The sequence below is a fragment of the Dendrobium catenatum genome, unplaced genomic scaffold, assembly GCF_001605985.2.
Source record: "Dendrobium catenatum unplaced genomic scaffold, ASM160598v2 fragScaff_scaffold_1056, whole genome shotgun sequence".
In the NCBI taxonomy this organism is placed as follows: Eukaryota; Viridiplantae; Streptophyta; class Magnoliopsida; order Asparagales; family Orchidaceae; genus Dendrobium; species Dendrobium catenatum.
This window is the reverse complement of record NW_021319518.1, coordinates 9,364,695-9,390,918: the sequence shown is the minus strand read 5'-3', so window position 1 is coordinate 9,390,918 and position 26,224 is coordinate 9,364,695. Positions and strand designations below refer to the sequence as shown.

Genomic DNA, 26,224 nt, shown 5'->3' with positions numbered 1-26,224 from the left:
AAAAAAAAAGAAGATTGGAAGAACGTTGTCGGGTCGCGGGTCGGGTCGGGTCAACCCGGCAACCCGGCCGGGTCGGGTCCGGGTTGAAATGTCCGACCCGTTTGTAAAAACGGGTCGGGTTCGGGTTGACCCGTTTAGATACGGGTCGGGTCGGGTTCGACCCGAACCCGGCGGGTTGACCCGAATTGACACCCCTATCTCCCACCTCCTCTCTAAGTTCCCTCCAAGGCCTACATTTGCAAATCAAGATTTGCCTGCCCCAACTCTCTCATGTATTGGGAAATCAACAACATTACTCGCCTAGCCAGCATGTTGGGGGAGATACTATGGATAGATTCTCCTGTAAGCTCTTGGGACAAATCTTCATATACACGGATTTGTGTCATAATTGATCTATCCAAGAAGATTCAACATGGAGTGTGGATAAATGGGCTTCATGGCAGATTTTAAAAAGTGGAATATAAAGGTTTCTCAAACCTATGCTTTGAGTATGGCTTTCTTAGCCATAACAATGGAATGTGCCTATCCAAGGCCCCAACCCAAGGTTCCCTTCCCTAACAATCGTAGTCGCCACCCTCCAAGCCTCAACAGCCTCCTTCAAGTAGACCACCAAAGCACCCACTTCCTATGGACCACCCCTCGGCCTCCCCTCCTCCCGAGCCGCAGGACAAAGTTTTGGATAAGCTCTGAAGCAGTGAAGATAGAGATGAGGCTTCCCTTGGAGCATGGAATCTGGTCACCCGAAGGAAGAAGGGAAATTTCAAAGTTGTAAAGGATCAAGTCAACTTCCAGCCAGTCACATCTACACCTATTCAGTTCATGTCCTCTAAGGTGCAGTAATTGGAAGAGACTTCTTACATGATCTTCAATCTTCGCAAGAAGTAGCGTAGAGATTACAGTGCCCACTTCACCAAAGAGTTCCGTCAGCTTGGGCCCATAGCTACCTCCCCTCAGAAGAGGAAGATGACTTCCACATACCTCACAGGTGAGGACTTGGTCCCCTCAAATGCTCAATGAGTTGTTCCCTCTCATTGGTATGTTGTGGGTGCTCTAGGCTTGATGGATCTTTGCTAGAGCAATGGGACTCCTTTTAGCCCTTATGGTTGTTCTTAATTTTCATCAGGTTCCTCCCCCCTCTAGAGTGGTTCCCTCTTAATTCGAGTTGTACACCCCACAAGCCCATGAACGGGATTTCCTTCTCTTATTTTAATCCCCCATAGTGAGTATGTGTTCAATTGTCTAGACAATATATACCTAATTACATAAATGACTCAAGAAAAGAACAAACTCTATCATTACAAACTAACTTAAATATTAACATTGCACTATCTTAAGTCTAATTCTTTAATCCAACTCAATATATGTTATACCTGAAATAGTTAGCGACACACAAAAGAAACAGTTAATGTATATAAAGCAGGAACAATTAAACAATCACACCAATAATATTTATAAACATTAAAACACTAGTCGGGCTCTCGAATTTCAACAAACTCTATGAATCCTTAAGTGATTTCTCTCGTGTCCCTGATGCATAGTGAAATAGACCTTGGCATCCTTGAATTAGAGTAACCTAGGCAACAACTAACTCTAGGTCTTTACTTCAAGCATCTCCCTTTAGAATCTCATGATGAAGTTATAGGGCGGCTTACTTAGCTCTTGTCACATCTTAAGGAGGGTTTACAAGCTCTGTTGAAGCTTCTGAACACTCATAAATTTTGTGATGAATATTTTTTTAAATTATGCAAAAGAAGTAAAAATTCTTACAGATAAGCAAGTGACCCATCGGTGTTCTAACTCTTTAAAAGTTGTGAAGAACAACGGTCATTTCAAGGCATCGTTGAAGTCAAGCAGTGACATCATGACATCAAAGTAGGTGACATGGTCAACAAGATCGTTCATTCCCTTATAAGACTCTTGAAGGGCATCTTGAACTTTGGAGGTGACCTCATCTCTTCCCTCTCTCTAGAAAAAGCATTAGACAATTTAGGCTTCGCCCTCCTTAATGAGCAAGATTGTACTCTCTAATGGATGTGCGAGATGGATCTGTGTTCGGTATCAAAATGAGCGTAAGAGTCTCTTGTCTCTTATAGCACACTGCTAAAAGTCAAAAGACCCTTCTAGTCTATGTTTTCTAGTTGCATTCCTAATAAATCCTCGCAAGGTATTTGGATTCGTCTTCACAAGCATTTTCGCTATTTCTATGAGATCGCAACATGTAGTATCGCTAAAAGCATCTATATCAACATATGGTTCTTGTTCTACTATCCATAGATGAGTGTTTGTCTTTTAATCATTGAGATCAATCCACGCCCACTGCAATTTTCGGATGTTGGATCAAATGTATCTGTGAATGATACCCGACTTTACTAATAGGCAATACCAAAATATAACATCTAAGAACTTTGGGTGAATATGAAAAATAAATGAAAATATTAAAATGGTCTAGAAAAACTAAAAAAAGTAAGAAAAAAAATAAGCTAAAGTAGATCAATAATACTCCAAAAAAATTCAAAATATATCTCTTCGCATCTTAATTATAGAGATCCGAGGGCTACAACAAAAACCACATCAACAAAATGTAAAAAATACATAATAGATTATAGCCCATTATTAATCTGCTCAGATCCTAATAAATCATTAGAATGTAATCTCATTTTAAGAACCAATCAAAATAGATTATAACCCATTAATAATCTCTACTCATAAGAACCTAATAAATCTGAGTCCTATCTAAACATTTTAAGAGCCTATCAAAAATTTACATGGAAATGTACAAATATACATAAACTTTTTATTGGAAGAAAAAAAAAACAGGTTATTAAAAAATCCAAAGCTTACTTCAATAGTTAAAACTACCAATAACGACAAACTAATAACCCTGCAAAACCACGTCCAGTTAAATCTGCCGATGCGGACAAGCAGTAATTGCCTAAAACAAGAGAATAAAACAAGAAAGCATATCATTCCTTCATGTTTAAACATATAAAAATGCAGCAGATGCAAATACACTTAATGCCAACTGTTCAATCCACAAGAGACCAGCAAAACCCCAACAGAGGATAAACATGTAGCAACTCTCAAGACATCACAAATAGAATCGTAGACATGAAGGACAACAAATGGTTTTTTAAGTAAATGATGCCTGTTTGCTATTTGGCTTGGCCGATTGATGAGATTGTGATGACGCAAGAGAACAATTTGAAAGGCTCCTCACAGAAGCATGTGTTTTGAAGCCATTCCTTGCGTTTTGGTTGCTGCTCTGAGAAGCTGCACGTTCTGCTTGCAAGGTCTGGAAGAGAGGGGAGGAACTTGCCATGTCCTTAAGGTTAACCAAAGGCTTCAAGGCTTCCACTACATCACTCATGAGTGGCCTTACTTTAGGGTCCCGGCTGAGGCAACGTTGAGCAAGATGGGCAGCTTTCTGGGCTCCCTTGATAGAGAAGTTTCCCTCAAGGCGGGGATCTATGAGCCGGTAAAACCTCCTCCTTTCTCCAAGATAAGGTCGAGCCCATTCGACCAAGTTGTGTTCCCCATTGGGACGGTTCTTGTCCATGGACCTCCGACCTGTCATCATTTCAAGGAGGACGACCCCAAAGCTGTATACATCACTTTTTGAAGTTAAATGCCCTGCCAAATATTGTAGGGTATCAGAAGTAAAAATTAACCGAACAATAAAATTGTTGAACAAAACTAAACTGTTCGAGTCCATTATAAAAGGACTAATAAATAAGAAATCCTCAACAATTTATTTAAACTCTTCCGCTAATATCTCCCCGTGCTATGTTTTTCATATAACTCTTTCCAGTATAGGCTTTGAAAAGAGAGTGCAGTTATACAAATCAACAGAAAATTGACAGCCAGTTTGATTAATTAGTTCGAATTGTGTAAGTTGGATCCAAAGTTTTCGTTAATAAAAAATCTGAAGCCAGCTTTCGATTGCCATACAATCAAAATATGAGAGAAGGGAAAGTGAATGACTACAAAGAACTCAACAGGATTCCATGCAAAAAAACGTATGAACAGATTAAAAAAAGAGCACCAAGTTAAATAAAAATTGGCATTCTTTTGCCTAAGGATTCAAAGTCACCGAACACAAGATAGGCAGAAGCTAAGTTCAATACAACAAGATGGGCTACACTAAACTTCGCTCCCCATGGAGGAGGTCGATGTTTTGTCGTAGTTGGTCATGTAGCTATCTTGAAGCAACGGGTTAGTACTGATGAGCACAGTACTACCAGTTGGCTGTCAACTAAGTACATCAAATTGAATATGACTTCTGAGTATTAATCAACCAAAGTACAGAAGTTGAATGCAACGAACAAGAACCGCTAGATGAGTTCTTGATCAATCTACTTGGCACTTCTTAACTCTGGAGAACTCCTAATGGGCGACTCACAACTTTAATTGGTTGATTAAGCCCGGTTTATTGCACTCAACCCGGATGAATAATGGTATCCATCAACCTCCCAATTCTTGTCTATTTCAAAAAATCCAAAATGAACAAAAAACTGAAAATGCTGACAATCTAATATGCCCTTAAAACTTTGAAATTTGTGCCCCACAAAAATTTGATCAAGACTGCAAATTCTTGGCTGCCATGGTCATGGCACATGCCCGCTTGTGCATTATGATAGTTAATCTCATTTTACCTTTTTTGCCTTTTGATTTTGCCTGTTTGTTACCCTAATTTCCTCTTCAATAGAGAACTTTAACTCCTTGAAATGCAATGCCTTGAAGATGTGACTGCTGCAACAGCAGAGGATCAATTTTCTGATAATAAACACATCTTGAAAATTTGTCTGAGCTTTTTTCTTAAAAATCGATCAACAAAAGCCTACGTGGAGTACGTGTTAGCTACCACACTCCCTTGAGTGTACTTCCTTTAAGATATCAATGACTTCATTTTTATAAGTACATCTAAGTAAAGTGCAGACATGTTCTGAATAGATGTTCCTTGCAATATTACAAAATAGCATGCTTAATAGCCCAAACATAGTCTATGTCTATCCCAAATTCTGTACTACTTGTCTAGCAAAGGCCCATCAAAGATAAAAACATGTGCTGTGATTGCTATGTGTGCACTAGCGCATAACATACATGGTACGAGCTACTTTTTTTCTAGTTTATTACACGTTGTTCTGATTTATTGATCTATTCAAGTTATTTGTATGAATAAGAAACTTTTGTTGGATGTTACGCATAGTCTAACAAGAGTAATTTCAGAGCCAAGTTCAAGTCTCATGCAAATATATTTTCTTATCATCAAATTGAGGTAGCATAACAGATTTATTGTAAGTATAAAAATATCTTACCCTTGACATGAGCTTATGGTATGATTTTCTCCTTTTTTTTTCTTTATTGAATAAATAAATAATTTTTTTCAATAATAATATTTTTCTTATACTGTAACCAACTTAACTTTTTTTTTTTTTCATATTTTAAAGTCATCTAAACATTCATCAATTCGCTAATTCTTTCCCTCTTACTAAAACGACTTTCATCTTCTTGCATGCTCTTATTTTATACATTGCTTGCATATATAAGTACCTTTAAAACGCCTTCAAAAGTATTCATATAATAAGATTGTATAGATAAAATATACTTATTCAAGCTAGTATTGATCCATCCTCTTCTCTTTCCTTTCTAAACTTGATTAATGATTTACCTTTTTTTTGCATTCCTATCATTTATTATTAAAGCTAGACCCTTGAATGCATAACTAAGGGGTTGGATGAAGAATGGCTTCTTAAGTTTAAGTTCTTGATAAAAAAATGTTTAAAATATGATTGGCACGATTTCAAATTGATTTATTCACGTTAAGAAATAGTAATTAGTCATGTCTACTCAAATTCATCAACTATTTTTCTTTTGATGCTTTATCTCTCCATTCCCACAACTTATTGGCCTAAATTATGCAATGTCATAACTCTGATGATGCAATTCTAAAATTTACATAACACAAATCAAATTTCACGGACAAGAAAATGATCAAAATAATCCCTTGACTTTTTATAAAGGATCAAAATGATCCCTAACTATAGTAAACGATCATTTTGATCACTTAGCTCTTTAAAGAGGAACCAAAATAATCTCATCGTGGGAATATTTTGGTTCTTCTTTGAGGACTTGACGGACCAAAATGGTCCTTTAATATATAATTTTGGATTATTTTGATCCTTCATAAAGAGTCAAGAAACCATTTTGATTATTTTCCCTTTCATGGACCCATAATGAGTATTTAATATGTCGAAGAAATATCATATTATATTTGTATGATATTAATAGTTCATTTTTATTTTAAGTTATTTTTCATTTATAATATTGATTTTTTAATAAACTATTCATGAATTCTTTTTTATTTTTTTTTGCATTTCTTAAAATAATGTGTCATGTTGTACATTATCACTTCCCGAAATCATTGACAATTATAATATGTTCGTCGATCAATAATATTAATCAGCCTTGATTTTGAATCTCATTGGATAACCAATTGGGCAATGAGATCAGCCAGCATCAAGCACTCAACAAAAATATTGATCAGGTTTGAGGCGATTTCAACATGCATCAACTCAAGTTATGTAATGCCCTGAAAGAGAAAATAATAATGACATCACTAGATATTTGAATTTGGACAGTATGTTAGCAAATTAGTTTTGCTTTATTGTGGACCTTGATTTTAAATGATTACATTTGCATAGTAGGATCTCGAGCTTCATATTCAGTACCTTAATTAAAACACTGAGAGTAGAGAAGAGAGAGAGTTGCATTGAACCAATTACTCAAGCAAATTAAAAGTCAGCCAAAAGAGGTTTCTACTCAAACTGGTTGTTGTTCACCTGGAAGGAAATTTTTACAACATGGATATAGGATGACACCTACTAGACTAGGCATTTCAAAACTACATAGATTTTAATAACGTATCTCCTAGAGGTCCTATCAGCACACATCGATTAAAGTAGATCTTGTCAATTCCTTGTTCGAATTGATGAACTTAGAGAGTAAAGTGAAGTAATTAAGCTTTTATTGCAGTTCTCAGCAATGTACAAGATGTAGAACTCGCATCATTCCACAATTAACTTTTGTGACCCATGATCCCGAGTTTGAGATTTTGATGATGACAAATAATGTCGCCTAAACTACTCTTCATTTAATATATTTTATTGTTTGCTATTGTCCGTGAGTACTAACATTTCAGGAAGATCACAAGCCACTCAGGACAACGGGAAGACTTAAGACTAGTTAGATTAGGAGTATGAGTCTGACAATGTAATTCGTTATTTATTTTATTTTTTATTTTCTTGAGTCTGGCCACAAAAAGCAGGTGAGTCTGAGCAATCATGCACACACACAGGGGGGAGGATTTTTAAAAGTAAAAAAATACTATTTTTCATTGTTTGTTAATTGTACTGTACGAAGTTATTTCGTACTGTACGATATTATATTATAAACGTGTTCTGTGAACAAATCGTACGGTACGACTAATATCGTACTGTACGATGTGTTTCAAATCCAAAACCCTAGCCGTCACATTAACTTAAGTTATTATGCGTCGTTCGTACTGTACGAAGACCTTCGTACTGTACGATCTATTTTAAATACTTACTTAATTTAACCCGTGATTAGTGCAAGAAATCAAGGCTTAATTACAAATTGAAAATCATATTGTACGAACAAGTTCGTACAACACGATGAACAGAGACGAATTCAGATCGTCCTGGACGATCCCTTGTTTTTGTCTCATCGTACTGTATGATATATATCGTACCATACAATGAACAGAGACGACATTTGATCGTCCCGGAATTCGTCCTGGACGATGCCTCGATTTTCACCATTCGTATTGTACGATGTGTATCGTACCATATGATGAACAGAGACGACATTTGATCGTCCCAACTATCGTCCTGTACGAGCAGTAGTGTTAAGGATCATACTGTACGATTTAGAATCGTACTGTACGATTAGATTTTGAGCTGTTCGTACAACTTGGTGAAAACTTGTGAAAGAAAAAGGATTCTATTGTTGTACGTTGAGAAAATTTGTTTGCCTTCGTAGTAGTTTAAATTTTCTTGTTAAAAATTTAAAAATATCAAAAAAATTAGAACCTGCTTAGGTTTTAATTATTGCATTAAAATTTTCACAATTCACCCCCCTCTTGTCCATCTAGTAATTTCGTTAACTTGGTTATCTTATCTTAATAAAATTCTTCGAGGAGCTGAACTAACATATCTTATCAAAAACAAATTATTACTAGCACTAGTCATAACTTTTGGATGACTACATGCTTATTTCTAAGCACATTCAATTCAAGCGGTTACTGACCATCCACTTCAACTGAAGTTTATGATATCGAAGCTTTAGGTGGAGAAGAAACAAAAAATTGCAAGTGAAGGCTTCATCACATTCCTCTATCCACTTAAAATGCTTTGTACTTTGCAGCACTTCAAAGAAGCACAAGCATTTGTTTCCAGATATGGAGATAAATCATCGTATTAGGCCAGCAACTAAACCTATGGGTATTTGCAACTACTTTGTGGTTCTTGGCAATGGAAAGCATAAAATTTCTTAGAGCTTATCCAAGCTATCTTGGATACCTTATGGAGTAACATAAAATAAAAAACTTCCCAAGTCACACTCCCAATGCACAATTTTACTATTTAAGGCATATATAAACCTTCTTAGCATAGCAAAAGTTTCTTGCATGTGGTGTGATGTAATGCAACCAAGGAGTGTTACTTTAACAAGCAGGTTGTTGACATACACTTCCAAGTTTGATGCAAGCAAAAAATCAGGAAGACCCTGATTTTGCAAGCATACTAAAGACTTCCTAGAAAATAAAAAAATAGACAAAATACTCCACTTAAAGTGAAATAAAATACCACTTTATATCATAAAAATGACACTTACAAGATTATAACATAAAACTAAACATAAAACAACACCTAAAGGAGCTTGCAATCATTGATTAAGAAGAAAGATACAAATGGCGTCGAACTTGTGGAGAAAAGAAAGAGATAAGAAGCCCAAGACGAAGTCAAAGAGAGGACGAGAGAAAGGGGGACAAGCTTGCATGCTTTCCCAAAGAGAAGAGAAATGGAACAAGCTCGCAAGCTTTTCCAAGAAGAAAACCCAAAGGTTTTGGCTTCCAAAAATACCTCACATAACACTCTCATTTTATGCTTACAAAACATCATATATTTATAGGAGAAATGGGGCAGCCAAACAACCCAAAATATCTCCAACTAAGCCAATCAAAATAGAGAATAAAGAAAGCCAAAAGGCTGTCCAGAAGCAGCACCCAAAGAGCCACACAGAGAACCGGAAAATGCAGCCCAGGGAGACAGGAACAGGCACCACAGAGAACCAGAACAGACAGCCACAAGGGGGACAGGAATAGACACCACAGGGAACCGAAACAGGCAGCCACAAGGGGGACAGGAACGGACATCACAGGGAACCGAAACAGGCAACCACAAGGGGGGAAGGAACGGACACCACAGGGAATAGGAATAGGAAGCCAAGGGGGGAAGGAACCAGCCACGGGAAGAGGGATCAGGAGGTGAGAACCGAAGGGCCACAGAGAAGGGGAAAGAGCAAGCATCCACTCCACATAATGAGCTAAAAAGTAGTAGAACTTCCCATAATAATGAGCTGAAAACAACAGCTCACGCATTAATGAGCTAGAACATAGCAACTTCCAAAAAACACAGCCAAAAACCGAGCAGCCAAGCCCAAATCGAGAGGCAACCATCAGCCCAAGAACCAAGGCACCAAACTAGCTAGCACACCCAAAGTTTGCCAAGCCCAAGCACTACCTACTCATGATCATTGGATGTTTTCCATCATAGGGTAGCATAAAAATAATAATAATAAAAAACTATAGCATTCAAATTACAATAAAAACTAAATAAAAAACTGAAATTTGCATCATCAATTCCCCCTGGTGGGAGAATATCACCTCCTGATGAGAAGGCTTCAACAATTTTTTGATAGAGATCCGAATGACGATTTTTTAGCTCAACAACATCCATCCATGTACAGTCCGTCAATGGATGATTGCTCCATTTAACAAAGAACCTTTTGTGCTCGCCATGTCTAGTCTTAGTAATTTTGATATCAATAACATCTTCAATCTGATCTTCTCTATTTAGAACTGAAGTGAAATTTGGTAAAATCTCAACCTCCACAGAATCATCTGAATTTCCTTCATACAATGAAAGATCAGAAACATTAAATACAGGATTAGTTCTAACGGTGATAGGAAGATTCAAAAGATAGGCATTCGTGCTCAATTTTGTAGAATACGAAAATGCCTAAATTTCTTTCTGCTTAGCTTGTCAAAAGTATCAACATGAAATCATTGACGACGAAAATAAGCCATAACCAAATCACCCACTTTAAAATAAATTTCCCTTCGGTGTTTGTCAGCAATAGATTTGTATTTAATATTTGTCATACGAAGTTTTTCAATGACTTGCTGTTGGACTAATTTGATATGATCAAAAGTTTCTGTGGCTTCAGCACTAACTTTGTTAGGTAAAGGCAAACAAGTTCTATCTAAGATGGGAGATATATACTGACCAAAAATAATTTCAAAAGGAGTTTTTCCAGTGGATCTATTAACAGAATTATTATATACAAACTCAACTTGAGATAATATCAAATCCCATTACGAAGGTTTCTCACCAGCAAGGCATCTCAGTAAATTCCCTAAGCTTCGATTGACAACTTCAATTTGCCCATCGGTTTGAGGATGATAAGCATTACTAAACTGAAGAGTAGTTCCCAACTTAGCCTAGAGTGTTCATCAAAAGTGGTTCAAAAATCTAGTATCCTTATCATAAGTAAATGTTCGGGGTATGCCATAGAGACGAACAATTTCTTTAAAAAACAAGTCAGCAACATATGAAGCATCAGAAGTTTTTTTGCATTGAATAAAGTGTGCCATTTTGCTAAAGCGGTCCACAACGACAAATACAGAATCAATCTTAATTCCCTTCGCAGACATGATGTATATCAAAAATGTCAAACTTGAAGTCATGAAAGAACACTTCTTCAGATTGATGTATAGTTTTTGTTCTCTTAGAGTTTCAGGGAACCGGAACAGGCAGCCAAGGGGGGAAAGAACCAGCCACAGTAAGATTTAGGCAGGGGGTACCAAAGGGGTAGCAGGGGAAGGTAGCCACGACCAAACACAGGGGGGATGTACCCCCCCCCCCCCCCCCCCCCCCCCCCCCTTTGCCTACATCAAAGTTGCAACCCATCAGCTCTTAAAGATGATATCCATCACTAGTTGGTAAGTCACCACAACATTCTTTCTTCTAAAGAGCAAAACATTGTAGCAACTAATTATATATGATAAAGGTAAACATTCACAAACCATCTAGAACATCTTGATATGGTGATATCATAAGATAAAAAATGGACAAATCAACCAACGCATCAATTTGAGAAAGAGAAAAATCTGTCTTTTATATTGAATTTGGTTCATATTGATAAAGCCCATGTCCATCATCCATTTGATTTTATATTTTGCACCAGTACATCATTCAAAATACAATAAAAGTACTACACTTCCCAAATTTATAAGTCATCAAACAACCCTTTCTCGTATAGATTTTACTAAATTGATAATAAATTATCACTTTTTCTTGATAGGTTGTGCCTCATCAATTTTCAAACACTAACAAGCAATGTTGCTGTCAATTGCTGACCAAACAATAACGTTAACATTCAATTACAAAATTAGTTCACTAGATTCATGCAAAAACAAACAGTGATGTATGCATCAAAGCAAAAAAGCCCACTTTGGATAGTCAATAACAATAGTGAATAACTCAACTACTTTAGTTCCAACAATCCAGGCTCAAGTTGAAAAAAAGCCCCCTTTCCACTTCAAGTTGAAAAACTACTTGCACAAACCCCACAGCATTAAGATATCCCGTTTGAGATTGCACCAAATATCTTTGGACGGTGATATGATGACCTTCTACTAAGAACTTCATGATGCTAAATGATAAGTCAACACAACCGCTTAGATGAGGTTAAGAATCTAGCGGCAAAAGATTTAGTTACAGGAGGTCAATCCATCAATTATAATGAAATTTGGCCACAACAATGTACATGAAATCATCCTAACACTAAGTAATTGAAAAAGGCATGATGCCTTGGGACTCTCAACACCCTCATAAAAATCAAAAAAAGGGCATTCCAATTAAAGCCAAAATATGAAGAAAATATTCATCACATCAAAAATTGATTTGAAAATAATATTTACTGAGCAACTAGGGTTTATAAAGAGGATATTGATTTTGAAATTGGAGCTCAACGTGATACCAATGATGGCATCGTTGAAAGGATTTCTAGTAATTAGATAGTCAACACCTCAGATGGTGATTAAGATCTCACTTAGTACTTCGAACGATGAGCTTGATGCAATCAAGATCTCACTTGGTTTCCACTGCTTAAGACTTCACCACCCCTAAGATTCCATCAAAACACAATCCAAAATCATCTGGATGTTATTAACGACGTGAAGGGCTTAAGTTGGAGCAATCTCTATCTTATCCTCAACCAATGGCGCATTGTCAAGCAGTCATCCTAAGGATGAATTCGTTCAATTTATAGGTGCAAAAAATATCAATGATTAGGTTGTAAAGGTTTCAACAGTCGTTATCAAAACTAATGATCATTATGTTATGAAAGATGCAAAATTTTTTCAAGCTACAAAAAATTTGGTGTTGAGTGCATCAATGACGATCTTTGGAAGTTCTCCTTATCTCTGTATGGCAACAACTACTTGTTATTGAAACTCATACTGGAATGTATGTTAAGCACTTTTATGGTAAAGTATCATCTCGTGCTTAAAGAGATTGTACGACATCGGCCTCTTTCAAACTTTAGAATTATTATTTCAACAAAAAAGCACCTTCTCGACCAACTTATTGTGATGGCGATAATTTAGTTTATGCTAAAATATCTCAATGAATCGATTAGTAATCCTTCAACTTCTAAATGTAAATTCCTTGAGTCGAGACCACACAATTGTCTTCTTATCTGTTGGTATAGTTATTGGTGAGTTTATGAAACTAGGCAAAGGGTCCAGGTGGCTTGATGCCCAAGGCATAACAAAATAATTCTTCTCGAAGGCTTTGAGTGAACACATTCTACATGACAACTAGCTCCAAATCTTGAGCATCCAACATCTTGCACTACAAGGGAGTGATGAATAGCTAAAGTATCTCAACCATCCTTGTTCATGTTCAATAAAGCATTTAAGTCCTTCTAAGACTTCAAAACATTGGTAAAATAGGTGTTGTACTTCCTCTTAAATTAAAAATAGTAAGTAATTCTTCTTGCTAGAGCAAACTCAAGGGCGCTTCCTTGAAGATAGTGAAATGAAGGGGAGTGATGAATAGCTAAAGTATCTCAACCCATCCTTGTTCATGTTCAATAAAGCATTTAAGTCCTAAGACTTCAAAATACTGGTAAAATAGGTGTTTTACTTTCCTCTTAAATTAAAAATAATAAGTAATTCTTCTTGCTTGAGCAAACTCAAGGGCGCTTCCTTGAAGATAGTGAAATGAAGGCAGCATTTCATAGTCACAAACTGCCAAAAGACAGACAATGAACTCAAAGTGGGTGACATGGTCAATCGGGTCCACTTGCCCTAAGTGGAGTCCAAGACTAACATCTTAAACTAAATAAAAGGAGGATTCTAAGTGATCAAATAAAAGCATTTGTCGATAGGGCGACTAGCTTAACTAGCCTCTTCAATGGAATCTTAGCAATACTTTCACTAAAAGAAGTCATCCCAAATTGAGTTAACAAGACAAGCTCACAAGAAAGCACATGCATGATGCCCAAAATACACAATTAACTTCAAAAGAAGTGAGTACACCATCACGATTTAAATTATCATCATCAAACAATCTTTTTCATTTGTAGAAGTTGATTAAAATAAGCCATGATTGTGTCTCTTGGTCTAAGCCATTTTCACAAGATTTTCATGATTGGTAATAATCATGTCCATAGTTCAAATCATCTTCAATGCTCGCTACAGCTTAACGGATGACAGATTCAAAGTTATTCCATGAAAAATAAATTGAACATTAATTATACAACAAAACAATCCAAAGATAAGAAGAGAGGAAAAAGGCTAGATTTGATCTCTATGTTCTCTTAGGTGAATCACTATAAAGAACTTAATCAAACCCCTCACAAAGAAGGATGAGCTAAACCGAGAGAAAGTACTTGGATTCTAAGAGAACGGGAGAACTTTACATTCTTCTTCATAAGAATTCATTGCCCAATGCTTGTTGACACTTGACATCATATAAGCAGGAGTCATGGTTGGTATTATAAGATAGAAAACATAGAACTCAAACTCCTACAAGGAACATCGAACATTTATCATAATTGATCATGCAAGTGACTTGAAGTCAAGCTTCTCTTGATTAAGAACACCAATGATTTTTGTGCCTAATCAATCAAGTTCAATTGCTAAGTACCACTAAGATGAGTTCCTATTCAAGTAAACAATTCCTAATAGGCAACTTTTGATTATAGCTTGGTTCATTCTTAAATAATTATTGACACATTACATCTCATTCAATTTTGCTCTCTAAGTTGGTGCACTTTATAACAAATGCAAATAACAAAATTCAACATTCACAGTAGCATTTAACCATTGATAGTCATTAAGCTTAAAAATTGTAACAGGCAGGAAAAACATAAAAGGTCAAAAATCGCATGTCCTATATAAATGATATGTGTAAGGTCTTTCAAAGAAAAAATCCATCTCAATGCAATCGCATATTATATGAGCCAAGAAAGTAAACATGAAAAAAAAATTGCAAACTCTTTCTACAAGTATGATGATGATGGTATTGCATGTAGCATAGAACTCCACATGATATTTGTGGGCTGCGAAAATTCGGCCCCGGCCTCTGCCCACTGTGCTTTTCTTTCTTCGGGTGGAGTTTTAACGAATTTAGTTCCGGGGTAAATTTTGGAAGGCAGATGGATTTGTAGATAAAACGTTACCTAGAGATTTCTCCCTCATTTTACGAAGACTTTATGATCTGAGTTCTAGTTTCCTATAGGCGCAAGCCCCTATAGTTAATTACCCCTCCCGATAATGCGAGAGAACTTTCGATTAAGGCTAGTCGTCAATCAGATACATAGAATATATGTGTTATATGGCATATAGTAGCAGCATGGGTTTGGGGTTCTGGAAAGTTCGAAGATTTGGTTTTTAAAATTAGAAATTTCACCATCTTGCACTTAAAGCGGATGGTGGGAGAATAGATGATAGACCCGATCAAGATCTCATGGTTCTGTTGTCCCGGGCAATCATGATTCCTGGTTTACTTAGTCAGAGGAGGTAGTCGACCCAACCTGATATAAGGATCTTTGTCGGCAACCAAGGGTTGCTTCATCTAAGGGGACCTTGTAGACCTGGAGTGAGTGTTTGTCTAGGGGACAAATTTTGAATCCACCTTAGCTAACAAAGAACTTTGTGCCCTATCGATCATATCTTATTTATTCATATCTCAAAGATTTGATGCAATTAAGGAACATATTGGCTCTGGCCATAACCGTTTCTTGTGGTGCCATTTGACAGCAAAACCACTCGGTTTAGAGGGCCCCGGGTCATAACCGTTTATCCTGCGGTGCCATTTGGCGGCAAAACAGCCGGTCAGAGGACACGCCCACGTCTTTATTGGCAGGAGATTGTTTGAGAATGGATCCTAGTGATATTTTTTACTAGACATTAGCTCTTTGTGAACCAAAGTACATTTTAATTTGTTCACCTCGATAAACTGTTGCGGATGGTGGATTGATGTTTGCTTTAAACATTTAATGGTTTATTTTCACAGTTAAATAAATATCTTTGTATTTTGATGATTTTTGAATTTTTGTGGGCATTTGGGATGGCATTTGAAATTATTTGAGAACCCCTTCAGTTGTGATATTCATTCAATACAGCCATCATCGGGATGTTTGGGGTCATTTCTATTAGAAAATATTTTCATTTTATGGATGAACCTTGTCGACTCCATCGAGTTATCGACAGAAGATCGGGTGTTTCGTAGGCTTTATGCCTTTGTTAGTGAATTCTCATTGTTATAGGCTTGAAGGCCTAATATGAATGTATTAAGACAAATATATTGGTCGCCAGCAAAAAGTTCACTTATTGACCCGCGCAGCATCCCTAGACGTCATGTGTACTTATAACACGCTCATCGGGGCCCATGCGGGTGTTTGGGGGGCATTTTGTAATTATTTACTGAACGTTATCGACTCATATTTACTTGTTCAGGAGGATCGGGTTGAATTCTATTGACCCGAGCAGCTTCCCTAGTCGTCACGTGTGTATCAATAACATGCTCGCCGGAGCCCATGCGGGTTTTCGGTATTGCACTTACTCCTTTGTGTACCTATGTGTATACAGACTATGATGCATGTGCAGGGGCATTCTAGGAATATTTGTAAACGTCTTGTCTGCTTGCATGAATGTTGCAGATCCGGTGACGATAATATCTGGATTTCATGAGGCACCTCATCATCCTAATGTTGACTCCCCTTCTCTCGTTCACCGGGAGGTCCTTGAAATTCGTGATTGCTGCCTTGAAAAAAACTCTTTTCAAGGTCTACAATGAATCGGACTTCTACATGATGTAACATTCATAACCAAATAATTGACCTTCAAAATGAATAGAGGTATCTGGGCGGACTTGTCATTTCTAGTGTTCGTGAATGCCAAAAATCTTTTCTTCCTAAGTATAGGACCAAGAAGAAATTTTGGAACACCAGGAAGTTTAGTTCGAATTTGTTCAAACATCTCTTCCATTCTGTTGGGAGGTGTCCTTCTCCGTACATTGAGTTGTCTTCATATCCGACATACTTGCAAATCTTAATCACCGTTGTTGTAGGTGATATCTATACTTGTGTTCACAAGGATTCGTTGTACTTACGATATACCCACTGTTGTTATCCACAAGTATTACTACTTGCGTGGAGTGTTATATGTACGACAAATTTCCTACAACCCGCAGGGACTGGCCTTTATTGTAGTCCTTTGACATTTGTCTTGTGGATAATATTTTGGGTGTATCACAAACTTTCTACAATCACCCATAGACATTTACATTCACTTCATATCATCTGCCTCCACTTGCAGTAGATGAACATATTTATTGGCCAATAATAAAGCATTAATTGCAAGGATGTTATAACATCCATTGCCTGTTGCTGATTAGCACTCATAAGCCCATTGTAATTGTGGCGAATCTTCCGTCATTGCCAACAAGTGTTTGTATCTACAATAGATCTTCTTGGATTTGCTTGTGTTCCTCCTTCATGCATATCATCCAACGAGTCATCATATCTGTGGTATGTCTTAACTTGTAGGAGAGCAAGGTACTCACTTGCAATCAAGTGATATTGATTGTATGAGGACTGCATTTGCTTCGGACTCTTCGAATACACCTTCATTGTTAGCTCGTTGTATGTTGAATTCTTTTGTAGCTCGTAGATGAGCCATGTTGAATGTGACAAGTCCTTTGTTGTTCAAGTTTGATTCAAGTCCAGGGATTCAAGTAAAGTTTGGATTTGCAAGTCTTGGCATAAATACTTGCATATATGTTTGAGTTTGTTCCCTTGTACATGATTATGTACTGTGTATGTGTTTGAGCCCAAGTTCAATTCAATATCATTTGCTCAAGCTTGTTTTGAGTTTGATTTTATATTCAAGACATGGTTTATTGAGGTTCAAGTTCTCTATTTAATTTCATTTGCAAGTCCAGTGTGTATGCACTATGTCACATTCAAGTCTAAGTTTCACTTGATGTTGTACAGTTCGAGTTCAAAGTACAAGTTCAAGTGCTTTTTCAGAGTTTTCTGAAGTTTTTGCAACTTCAATTTGATTTAAATGTAGCTCCAATCTGATCTTATTTTACTTGGGTTTAACCTTTTATTCATCATTTAGATTTTGTTCAAGTTCTAGTCCACAAATCATTTGAGTCCAAATAAGTTTCAAGCGCAGTCATATATTCACCCAAAATTTCGACAGCCTCCCGGCGTCTTCACTATTTAGGGGAAACTACAGGAAATTGGGCCTTCCCACCACGCTAAGAAAATTATGTATGGTAAATGTCCTAGGACACCGCAGCCGTAAAATCTTCATCCCCCACCATTCTAAGAAAAGCGTGTATGGGTCTTCAAATGTACCTGTTGCAAAAGAAACATTGTTGCTTCCCCACAGGCACAGAACCGCATACAAAAGTTGTCCCATCAACGCTAAGAAAAGTGTGCACCGGGCCTACCTGCCTCATCGCGTGTGTCGCACCGGATTCCCTCCTTCCACGCTAAGAAAAACGTGTATAAGTGGTTGACCGACTCAGCACACACATCAAGGACAGGATTTTGTGACCAAGGGTTGCTCACCAACCTCGTTGTATGTGTCGCACCGAGTTTCCTCCTACAACACTAAAAAAAATGTGTATATATGGTTAACCGACGCATCACGCACATCGAGGTAAGAGGAATTTTTTTCTTTTTTAGTTATAATTAATTAATTAATTATAACTAATTACAATTAATGATAATTAATTATAATTATAATATTTAATCATATCTAATTATACCTGATAATAATTAATTTAAATTAAAATAATTTATTATAATTAATTTTAATAAATTATAGTTAATTATTAATGATAATAATTAACAATAATAATTATAAATTAATTAAAAAAGAATGCCCAAAGGGGCTGATCAACAACGAGATTTGGCGGAAGAAGCTCGCGTAAGGGAGAAGGTTACCTTCATAGAAAGTGAGTTCCCTTCGTTGCTTCCGCCCAAAATGTTGTAACTTCCGCTCTAACGGGAAAAGAATGTCGTCAATGGAACGAAGTCAATCAACGACGAAGAAGGCGAAGAAGCGCACATGAGGGGGAATGTCAACAAGCAAGCTCCCATTGCAACCTCTGATCAAAATGTTGTAGCTTCCGACCCGACAAGAAGGGCAAGTGTCGGAGCGAAGTCCAATGGCAACGTGGGAGCTGGAGAAGCGATCAAAAGGGTGGGAGTTACCTCCACAGTGACGAGCTCCCGCTCATTGCTTTCAATCAAAATGTCACAACTTCCTCTCGGACAAGAAAGGAACGTCGTCGAAGCTACGAAGTCGAACAACAACGAAGAAGGCAGAGAAAGAGCTCTGTGTGGGGAGATTGGTCACGAGAGAGGAATGAACCAGCGAGAACCATCGCGGAATACCCCTTTCTCGCTCTTTTTAACGACACAAGTCGTGCAAAGATCGTGCAGATCACTTCAACGACGTGTGAGGAATGGAGGACGTCCAATTATGAGATCGTGGGAGAGAGAGCAAGGGGTCAACGTGCGAGGAATGACGCTTAATAGGTACGATTGAATTTTTTTAATTTAATTTTTTTTATGATATACGGGTCAACAATATTTCAGTTAAGATAAAATGTAGATAAGAAGACAAAGTATTCAAGTTAACTAATATCATCCATGATTTAGAATGAGTACCTTTGCATAGTAGGATGTCAAGCTTCATACTCGTTATCTTTAAATCCATGTTGAGAAGCTGAGAAGAGAGAGACTTGCTTTGCACCAATTACTAAAGCAAATTATAGGATGACCAAAAGAGGTTTATACTAGGCTTCGTTTTTGTTCACCCAGAAGAAAATTTTCACGTGATATAGGATGACACCTAGTAGAGTACTGGGCATTTCAAAACTACATAGATTTTGTCAGACATTGCTCCTAGAGGTCCTATCAACGTACATTGATCAAAATAGATCTTATGAATGTCTTGTTCAAATTGATGAGCTTGGACAGTTATGTGAGGAAGTATTTAAGCTTTTATTGTAATTCTCAACATGTACAAGATGGAGAACCCGCATTATTCCACAATTAACTTGATTATCCTATCCAAGTTAAATTCTTTGAGTAAAGCTAACATATATTATAAAAAACAAATTGTTACTAGCACCGATCATAACTTTGGATGACTACATTCTTCTTTCCAAGCACATTCAATTCAAGCGGCTCTTGACCATCCACTGAGGTTTGTGATATCTAAGTCTGAGATGGTGAAGAAAGAAATATCTACAACTAAGTGAAGACTTCATCACATTCCTCTATCTCTATCCACTTAAAATGCTTTGCACTTTGCAGCCCTTAAAAGAAGAGCGAGCGCTCGTCACAAAATATGGAGATGAATCATCTTATTATGCCAGCAACTAAACCTCTGGGTATCTACAACTATTTTGTGATTCTTGGTGATGACATGTATAGAATTTCTTGGACCTTATCCAAGTTATCTTATATGTCTTATGGAGATGCATAAAATCAAAAACTTCCCAAGTCACAATTTTATGATTTAAGGCACATACATACCTTCTTAGCATAGCATGTTTCTTGCAAGTGGTGTGTCGTAGTGCTAGTAAGGATTGTTATTTTAACAAGTAGGTTACCAATACACTTCCATGTTGCAATGCTTCAACTCTTAAAAATGGTTTCAATCACTTGTTCGTAAGTCACCACAACATTCTTTCATCCAAAAAGAATAGGATTGCCGCAACTAATTATATATGATGAATATAAACTTCTTGCAAACCATCAAGAACATCATGATATGGTGATATATTAAAAATGAATTAAAATTCATCATAAGATAACCAATTGCCGAATCTCCCAAAAAAAGAAAAAAAAATCTTTTTTTTAGAATAAATTTGGTTAAGTGATGCAGAGGTGAGGATGCTCAGGCGAATGAGTGGTTGTACACTTAGATATAGGATACGAAACGACTATATACGTGAAAAAGTTGGAGTAGCTCCAGTGGCAAATAAGATTATAGAGTCGCCTTACATGGCTTGATCACAAAGTGGCAGCCTTCCGATGACCCAATTACAAGAGTAGATGTATTACATTTGCTTATGTTAAGAAAGGCAGAGATAGACCTAAAAAGACTTGGTTATAAAATATTAGAAATGGCATTTCTTTAATAGATTTAAATGAGAATTTGACTCTTAATATGATATAATGGAGAAAAAGGACTCATGTAGCCAACCCCACATAATGGGATAAAGAATTGATGTTGTTGTTGTAGTAGTAAAGTAAATTTGGTACAAAATTATAAAGTCAATGCGCATCATCCATTTGATATTAAATTTTGCACTATTACAACACCTGAAATCCAACCATGGTGCTAAAGTTTCCAAATTTAGAAGTCATCAGCCAGACCTTTCTCAGAGAGGTTTTGCTAAATTAACAATTACAAATAGTTTACAAAATCTATGCAATAACAAACATTGATGTGTGCATCAAAACAAAAAAATCTGATTCGGGTAGTAAATAACACTTCTGAATAATTTAACTAATTCAATTCCAACAATCAAGGCTTCCCTTTCATCTTCAAGTTGAAAACCTCTTGAACATACCCCACTATCTTAAGATAGCAAGCACACCTGAGATTGCAACTACCTTCAGACTATGATAAGAAAACCTTCTATCAGGAACTTAATGGTGTGAAATGATAAGTCAACACAACCACTTTGAAGAGGTTAAAATTTTGGCGGTAAAAGATGGCCTTATTGGAGATGAAGCTATCGGTTATGATGAAATTGGCTACAACATGAACATGAAATGTCCTCTCGTGTTTAAAGAGATCGTAGGACATCGTACCCCTTTCAAACTTTAGGATTATTATCTCAACAGAAATGAGCCTTCTCCATCAACTTATTGTAATGGCGATAATTTAGTTTATGCTAAATATCTCAATGAGCTGATCAATAATCCTCAAACTTCTAGGTTTAGGCATCTTGAGTCGAGACCACACAATTGTCTTCTCATAAGTTGATATGGTTATTGATGAGTTTAAGAAACTTGACAAGGGTCTATGTGGCTTCGTGCCCAAGGCATAACAAAATAGTCCTTCTCGGAGGCTTTGGGCGAACACATTTTACATGAAAACTGGCTCCAAATCTTGAACATGCAACATATTGCACTACAAGATCATGATGAATTGCCAAAGTATCTCAACCAATCCTTGTCCATGTTCAATAAAGCTTGTGAGTTCTTCAAAGATTGTAACGCACTCGTAAAATAAATGTTGCACATCCTCTTGAATTAAATATAATAAATAATTCTTTATGATGGAGTAACCTCAAGGGTGCATCCTTAAAGGTGGTGAAAACAAAGCGGCATTTCATAGTCACAAACTACCAAGACTCACAATGGACTTGTGGTGGGTGACATGGAAATCAAGGTCCAAGTTCCCCGAAGGGGAGTTCAAGACAAACATCTTAAACTCAAGAAGAGGAAGATTCTTTGAGATCAAATAAGAACATTCATTGATGTGGCTACTTGCTTAACTAGCCTTTCAAATGGAATCTTAGCAGTACTTTCATTAAGAGAAGTCGTACCAAAGTGAGTTAATAAGACAAGCACACATCGTAGCATGTGCATGCGGCACAAATGACATAATCTACTCCCAAATAAGTGAGGAGCTTGCAAGAAACTCTCAATCACGATTTAGACGATCCTCATTAAAGAATCTTTCATTTGTAGAATTTGGTTAAAATAAGCCATGTTTTTGTACATATTGCTCTGAGGCATTTTCACAAGATTTTCATGGTTGTTAATAGTCATGTTCATAGTTCGAGCCATCTTCAACATTCAATGTGGTTTAAAGGAAAACAGATGCAAAAGTTATTCTATGAAAAATAAGTAAAATCCCTATTTTGGACTACCAAACAATGAAAAGGTAAGAAGAGGGGAAAAAGACTAAATTTGAGCTCTATGATCTCTTAAGGTGAATCGTTACAAAGAAGGATGAGCTAGATCGAGATAAAGTACATGAATTCAAAGAGAACGGGAGAACTTTGGATTCGTTTTCACAAGAAATAAATTCCCCACACATGACACTTAACTTTATATTTATAAGCAGGAGTGAAGGTTTGTGTTGATGGACAACACAAAACTCAAACTCCTACAAGGGGCGTCTAACATTTATTATTTAGGAGCATTCAAGTGACATGAAGTCAAACTTCTCTTGATTAAGAAAAATAATGGAATACAGAGTGACTATCATACGAATATTGTCAGTCAAATCTCTATCAAATAACTCTAATCGGATATGATTTCCTTGTGCTAATCAATCAAGTTTGAATGCTAAATATTATAGGTTAAGTACCGCAAAGATGAGTTCATATTCAAGTAATTTGGTGTTTCTTAGCTCTAGATAGTTCTTACAGGCAACTTATGATATTAACTTGGTTCATGCTGGTACATTCTTAATTAATTATTGGCTCACTATACCAAATTAAATTTTTCTCTCTCAGTTGGTTCACTTTACAAATGCAAATAACAAAATTAAACATCCGCAGTAATATTTAACCATTGATAGCCATTATGCTTGAGAAACGTAACAGGCAAGAAAAGCTTAAAAGGGTAAAAATTGCATGTACTAATATAAATGATCTGTGTAAGGAGGCATTTTCTAAAAAAAGTTGATCTCAATGCGGTTGCAAATTATATGAGCCAAACAAGTAAACATGAAAACAATTTTGCAGTCTTTCTACATGTATGAAGATGATGGTATTGCATGTGCAATATAGAACTTCAGATGATATTTCAATCAAGATAAATTATAGGTAAGAAGAGCAGATAACGATATTCCACTCATCAACATGGCATACAAAAGGGAAATTTACATAAATGCAATTCCGTTTTGCTGCGGCTAACTAAAAATGTCAATAGTTGTCAGAAATCAAATAGCCGAAAAAATGGTTAAATAAAAGCAATCAAAGCAAAAACTTTTCATCATGACTCATAATATGTAGGAACGTGCTTAAAGGTATAGGTAGTATTTCTTTAAAAAGAAAAATTACACTACATAATAGATATGGGCCTGTATGACTGTCCGATTAGAGTGTACATTGAATTGGAATGAGTGTAGTAAAAAATAAAGCTGTAAACTGAAAATAAAAGACTATTCTCAGTTTACTTAGCAAGGTTTATGCGAATTTTACTGTATATATTTAAAGCTTAAAAACTGCAGCAAAAAGGAATATTAGTTCCATCCAGAGCAATAAACATGTCATTAATTTGGAAATCGGATTGCAAAACCTTCTGCCAAGTAAACTATTCATATGACATCAGGTATTATAAAAAGATAGTCTTTTTAGAAGTAACACTATAATTACATTAAAAAGGATTAGATAGAACATTTGAAACTCACATTTCAACATAAATTAACAGTTAGTCAATACTCAAAGAAGAAAATTTCCAATTAATAACAATTGATCAGCAGACCTTTTACTTTGAAAATAACAAGCAGATGCCAACAAAGTTACCTGTCATTACATACTCCGGCGCTGCGTATCCATATGTTCCCATCACCCGTGTGGACACATGGGTCTTATCTCCCTCGGGACCATCTTTAGCAAGCCCAAAATCAGAGAGTTTGGCAATATAATCCTGCAAAAATAAATTATTTCAAAATGAGTAACCCATAAATGTAGTGAAGGTTTTAGAGGAATTACTAAAATAAATTGGAGCATACCGCATCTAGTAGGATATTAGATGTTTTAAAATCACGATATATCACTGGCCTTTCTGCTTCCTCATGAAGAAAAGTTAGGCCCTTGGCAGCGCCAAGTGCAATTTTCATTCTTATGGACCATGGCAGAGGTAGGGACCCTGCATAAGAGTGCATTTTTAATGACAGTTAAAGACAACGTCACCAGAATGATAAAGAATGTTTCCATTTGCAATAGATAACTTTAAATTAGCAAAGCAGATAAGATAATTAATATCTATCTCAACATGAATAAATAGTGAAAGAAATGATATAATAGGTCGATAAATTTTCTAGCTGATGTAAACAGAATATTTGTTATTTTTATTTTGAATCTGTGTTTGGGAGACCGCTGGAACCTTTTTCTTCCATTAGGAGGATTTGAGGAAGGGAGGGGATGTGGGGGATTGGTTTGCAAAGGCAACTGTATAGCACAGTGTGTAGTGAGAAACAATGGGATGAAAATCAAATAAGTCAAAGCATTTATTATTGCAAATTCAAATTAATATTGACTTTAACTTAAACAATTAAGGAATCAATGCCGTTCCATTCCGACTGTCAATATAATTCAAATGATACTCTTCATTTGGAAGCATCCTAACTACAGCAGTATAAAAAGTCATTATTTGCAAACAGTCATATTCAGCTCACTACGTAGTTCGTGTTTGATTCATTCGTTAAGTAAATGAGTCAAATATGAGCAGACCTTTATTTAATCATGTTCAACTAATCTTAACTCAAAATAAATTAAAAATTTTAAATTATATATATATATATATATATATGTGTGTGTGTGTGTGTGTGTTATAGAGTAGGAGTGAAATTAAAATTTTATTTTAGTTAAATAGTATTTGATAGATGGGCTAAGGTGAAAAACCCTAAATGTTCTTAGCTAAAGCCATCAATAATCTCCATCCAAACGGCATATCCCAATATCCCAAAACCCTAATCAATCTCTCCCAAAATCCCGCCCCCAATGAACAAAAAAGCAAGAATGTCAATGGAGGCTTACCAATCTTGCTAGAGAAGGCATTGACTGGATCACTCTGTGCATGAATTTTTCTTTTTTTTTGGGTTTCCCATATGAATCGACCGAACCAATTGTGCGACAAAATCTTACTAGAGAAGGCATCGACGAAAGCTTGCCAGAGAATGTGTGAGTTGAACGACAGAAGCTTGCCAAAAAATGTGCGAGAGATCATTACCTTAATCAAAGAGAAGGTGAGGTTTTTCATCTGATTTTTTCTATTATTTCAAATGAAATTTGAGCTGAACACAAGCCCAACAAGCTCGTCAACAATAAAACAAACAGTACTCATAACAAGCCAATTTCATACTCGAGTAATTTCAAAAAACTAAAAATCCCAGTAAGTCGAACAAGAACGCTTCCAACTCTCTCAAGCTCAGCTCATTTACAGCCCTAGGCCTAACAATATTTTCTGATAGATTAAAAGTAAATACAGAGAAACAGATGGGATTGGTAAACATGATAATTGACCTCAAACAACCAAGAAGATTAGCTTAGAATAAGGCATTGGTAAGAAACGTAACAACACCTTTCAGATACGAAGACCCATAGAAAGATCCACAGACCAATAAATATAAATT

General features: G+C 36.3%; 1 protein-coding gene across 1 annotated transcript in view; it reads right to left on the bottom strand.

Annotated features, from left to right (window-relative positions):
• Window positions 1-2,876: 2,876 nt before the first annotated feature.
• Window positions 2,877-26,224, bottom strand: part of LOC110097064 (probable serine/threonine-protein kinase PIX7) — a 42,960-nt gene continuing 19,612 nt past the window's right edge. Inside the window, exons 4-6 of the mRNA XM_020823288.2 lie at window positions 24,602-24,738; window positions 24,393-24,516; window positions 2,877-3,630 (exon numbers count right to left, since the gene is read on the bottom strand). Of these exons, the coding sequence (XP_020678947.1) occupies window positions 3,131-3,630; window positions 24,393-24,516; window positions 24,602-24,738 (761 nt within the window). The 3' untranslated portion in view covers window positions 2,877-3,130. The remainder of the gene's footprint in view (window positions 3,631-24,392; window positions 24,517-24,601; window positions 24,739-26,224) is intronic.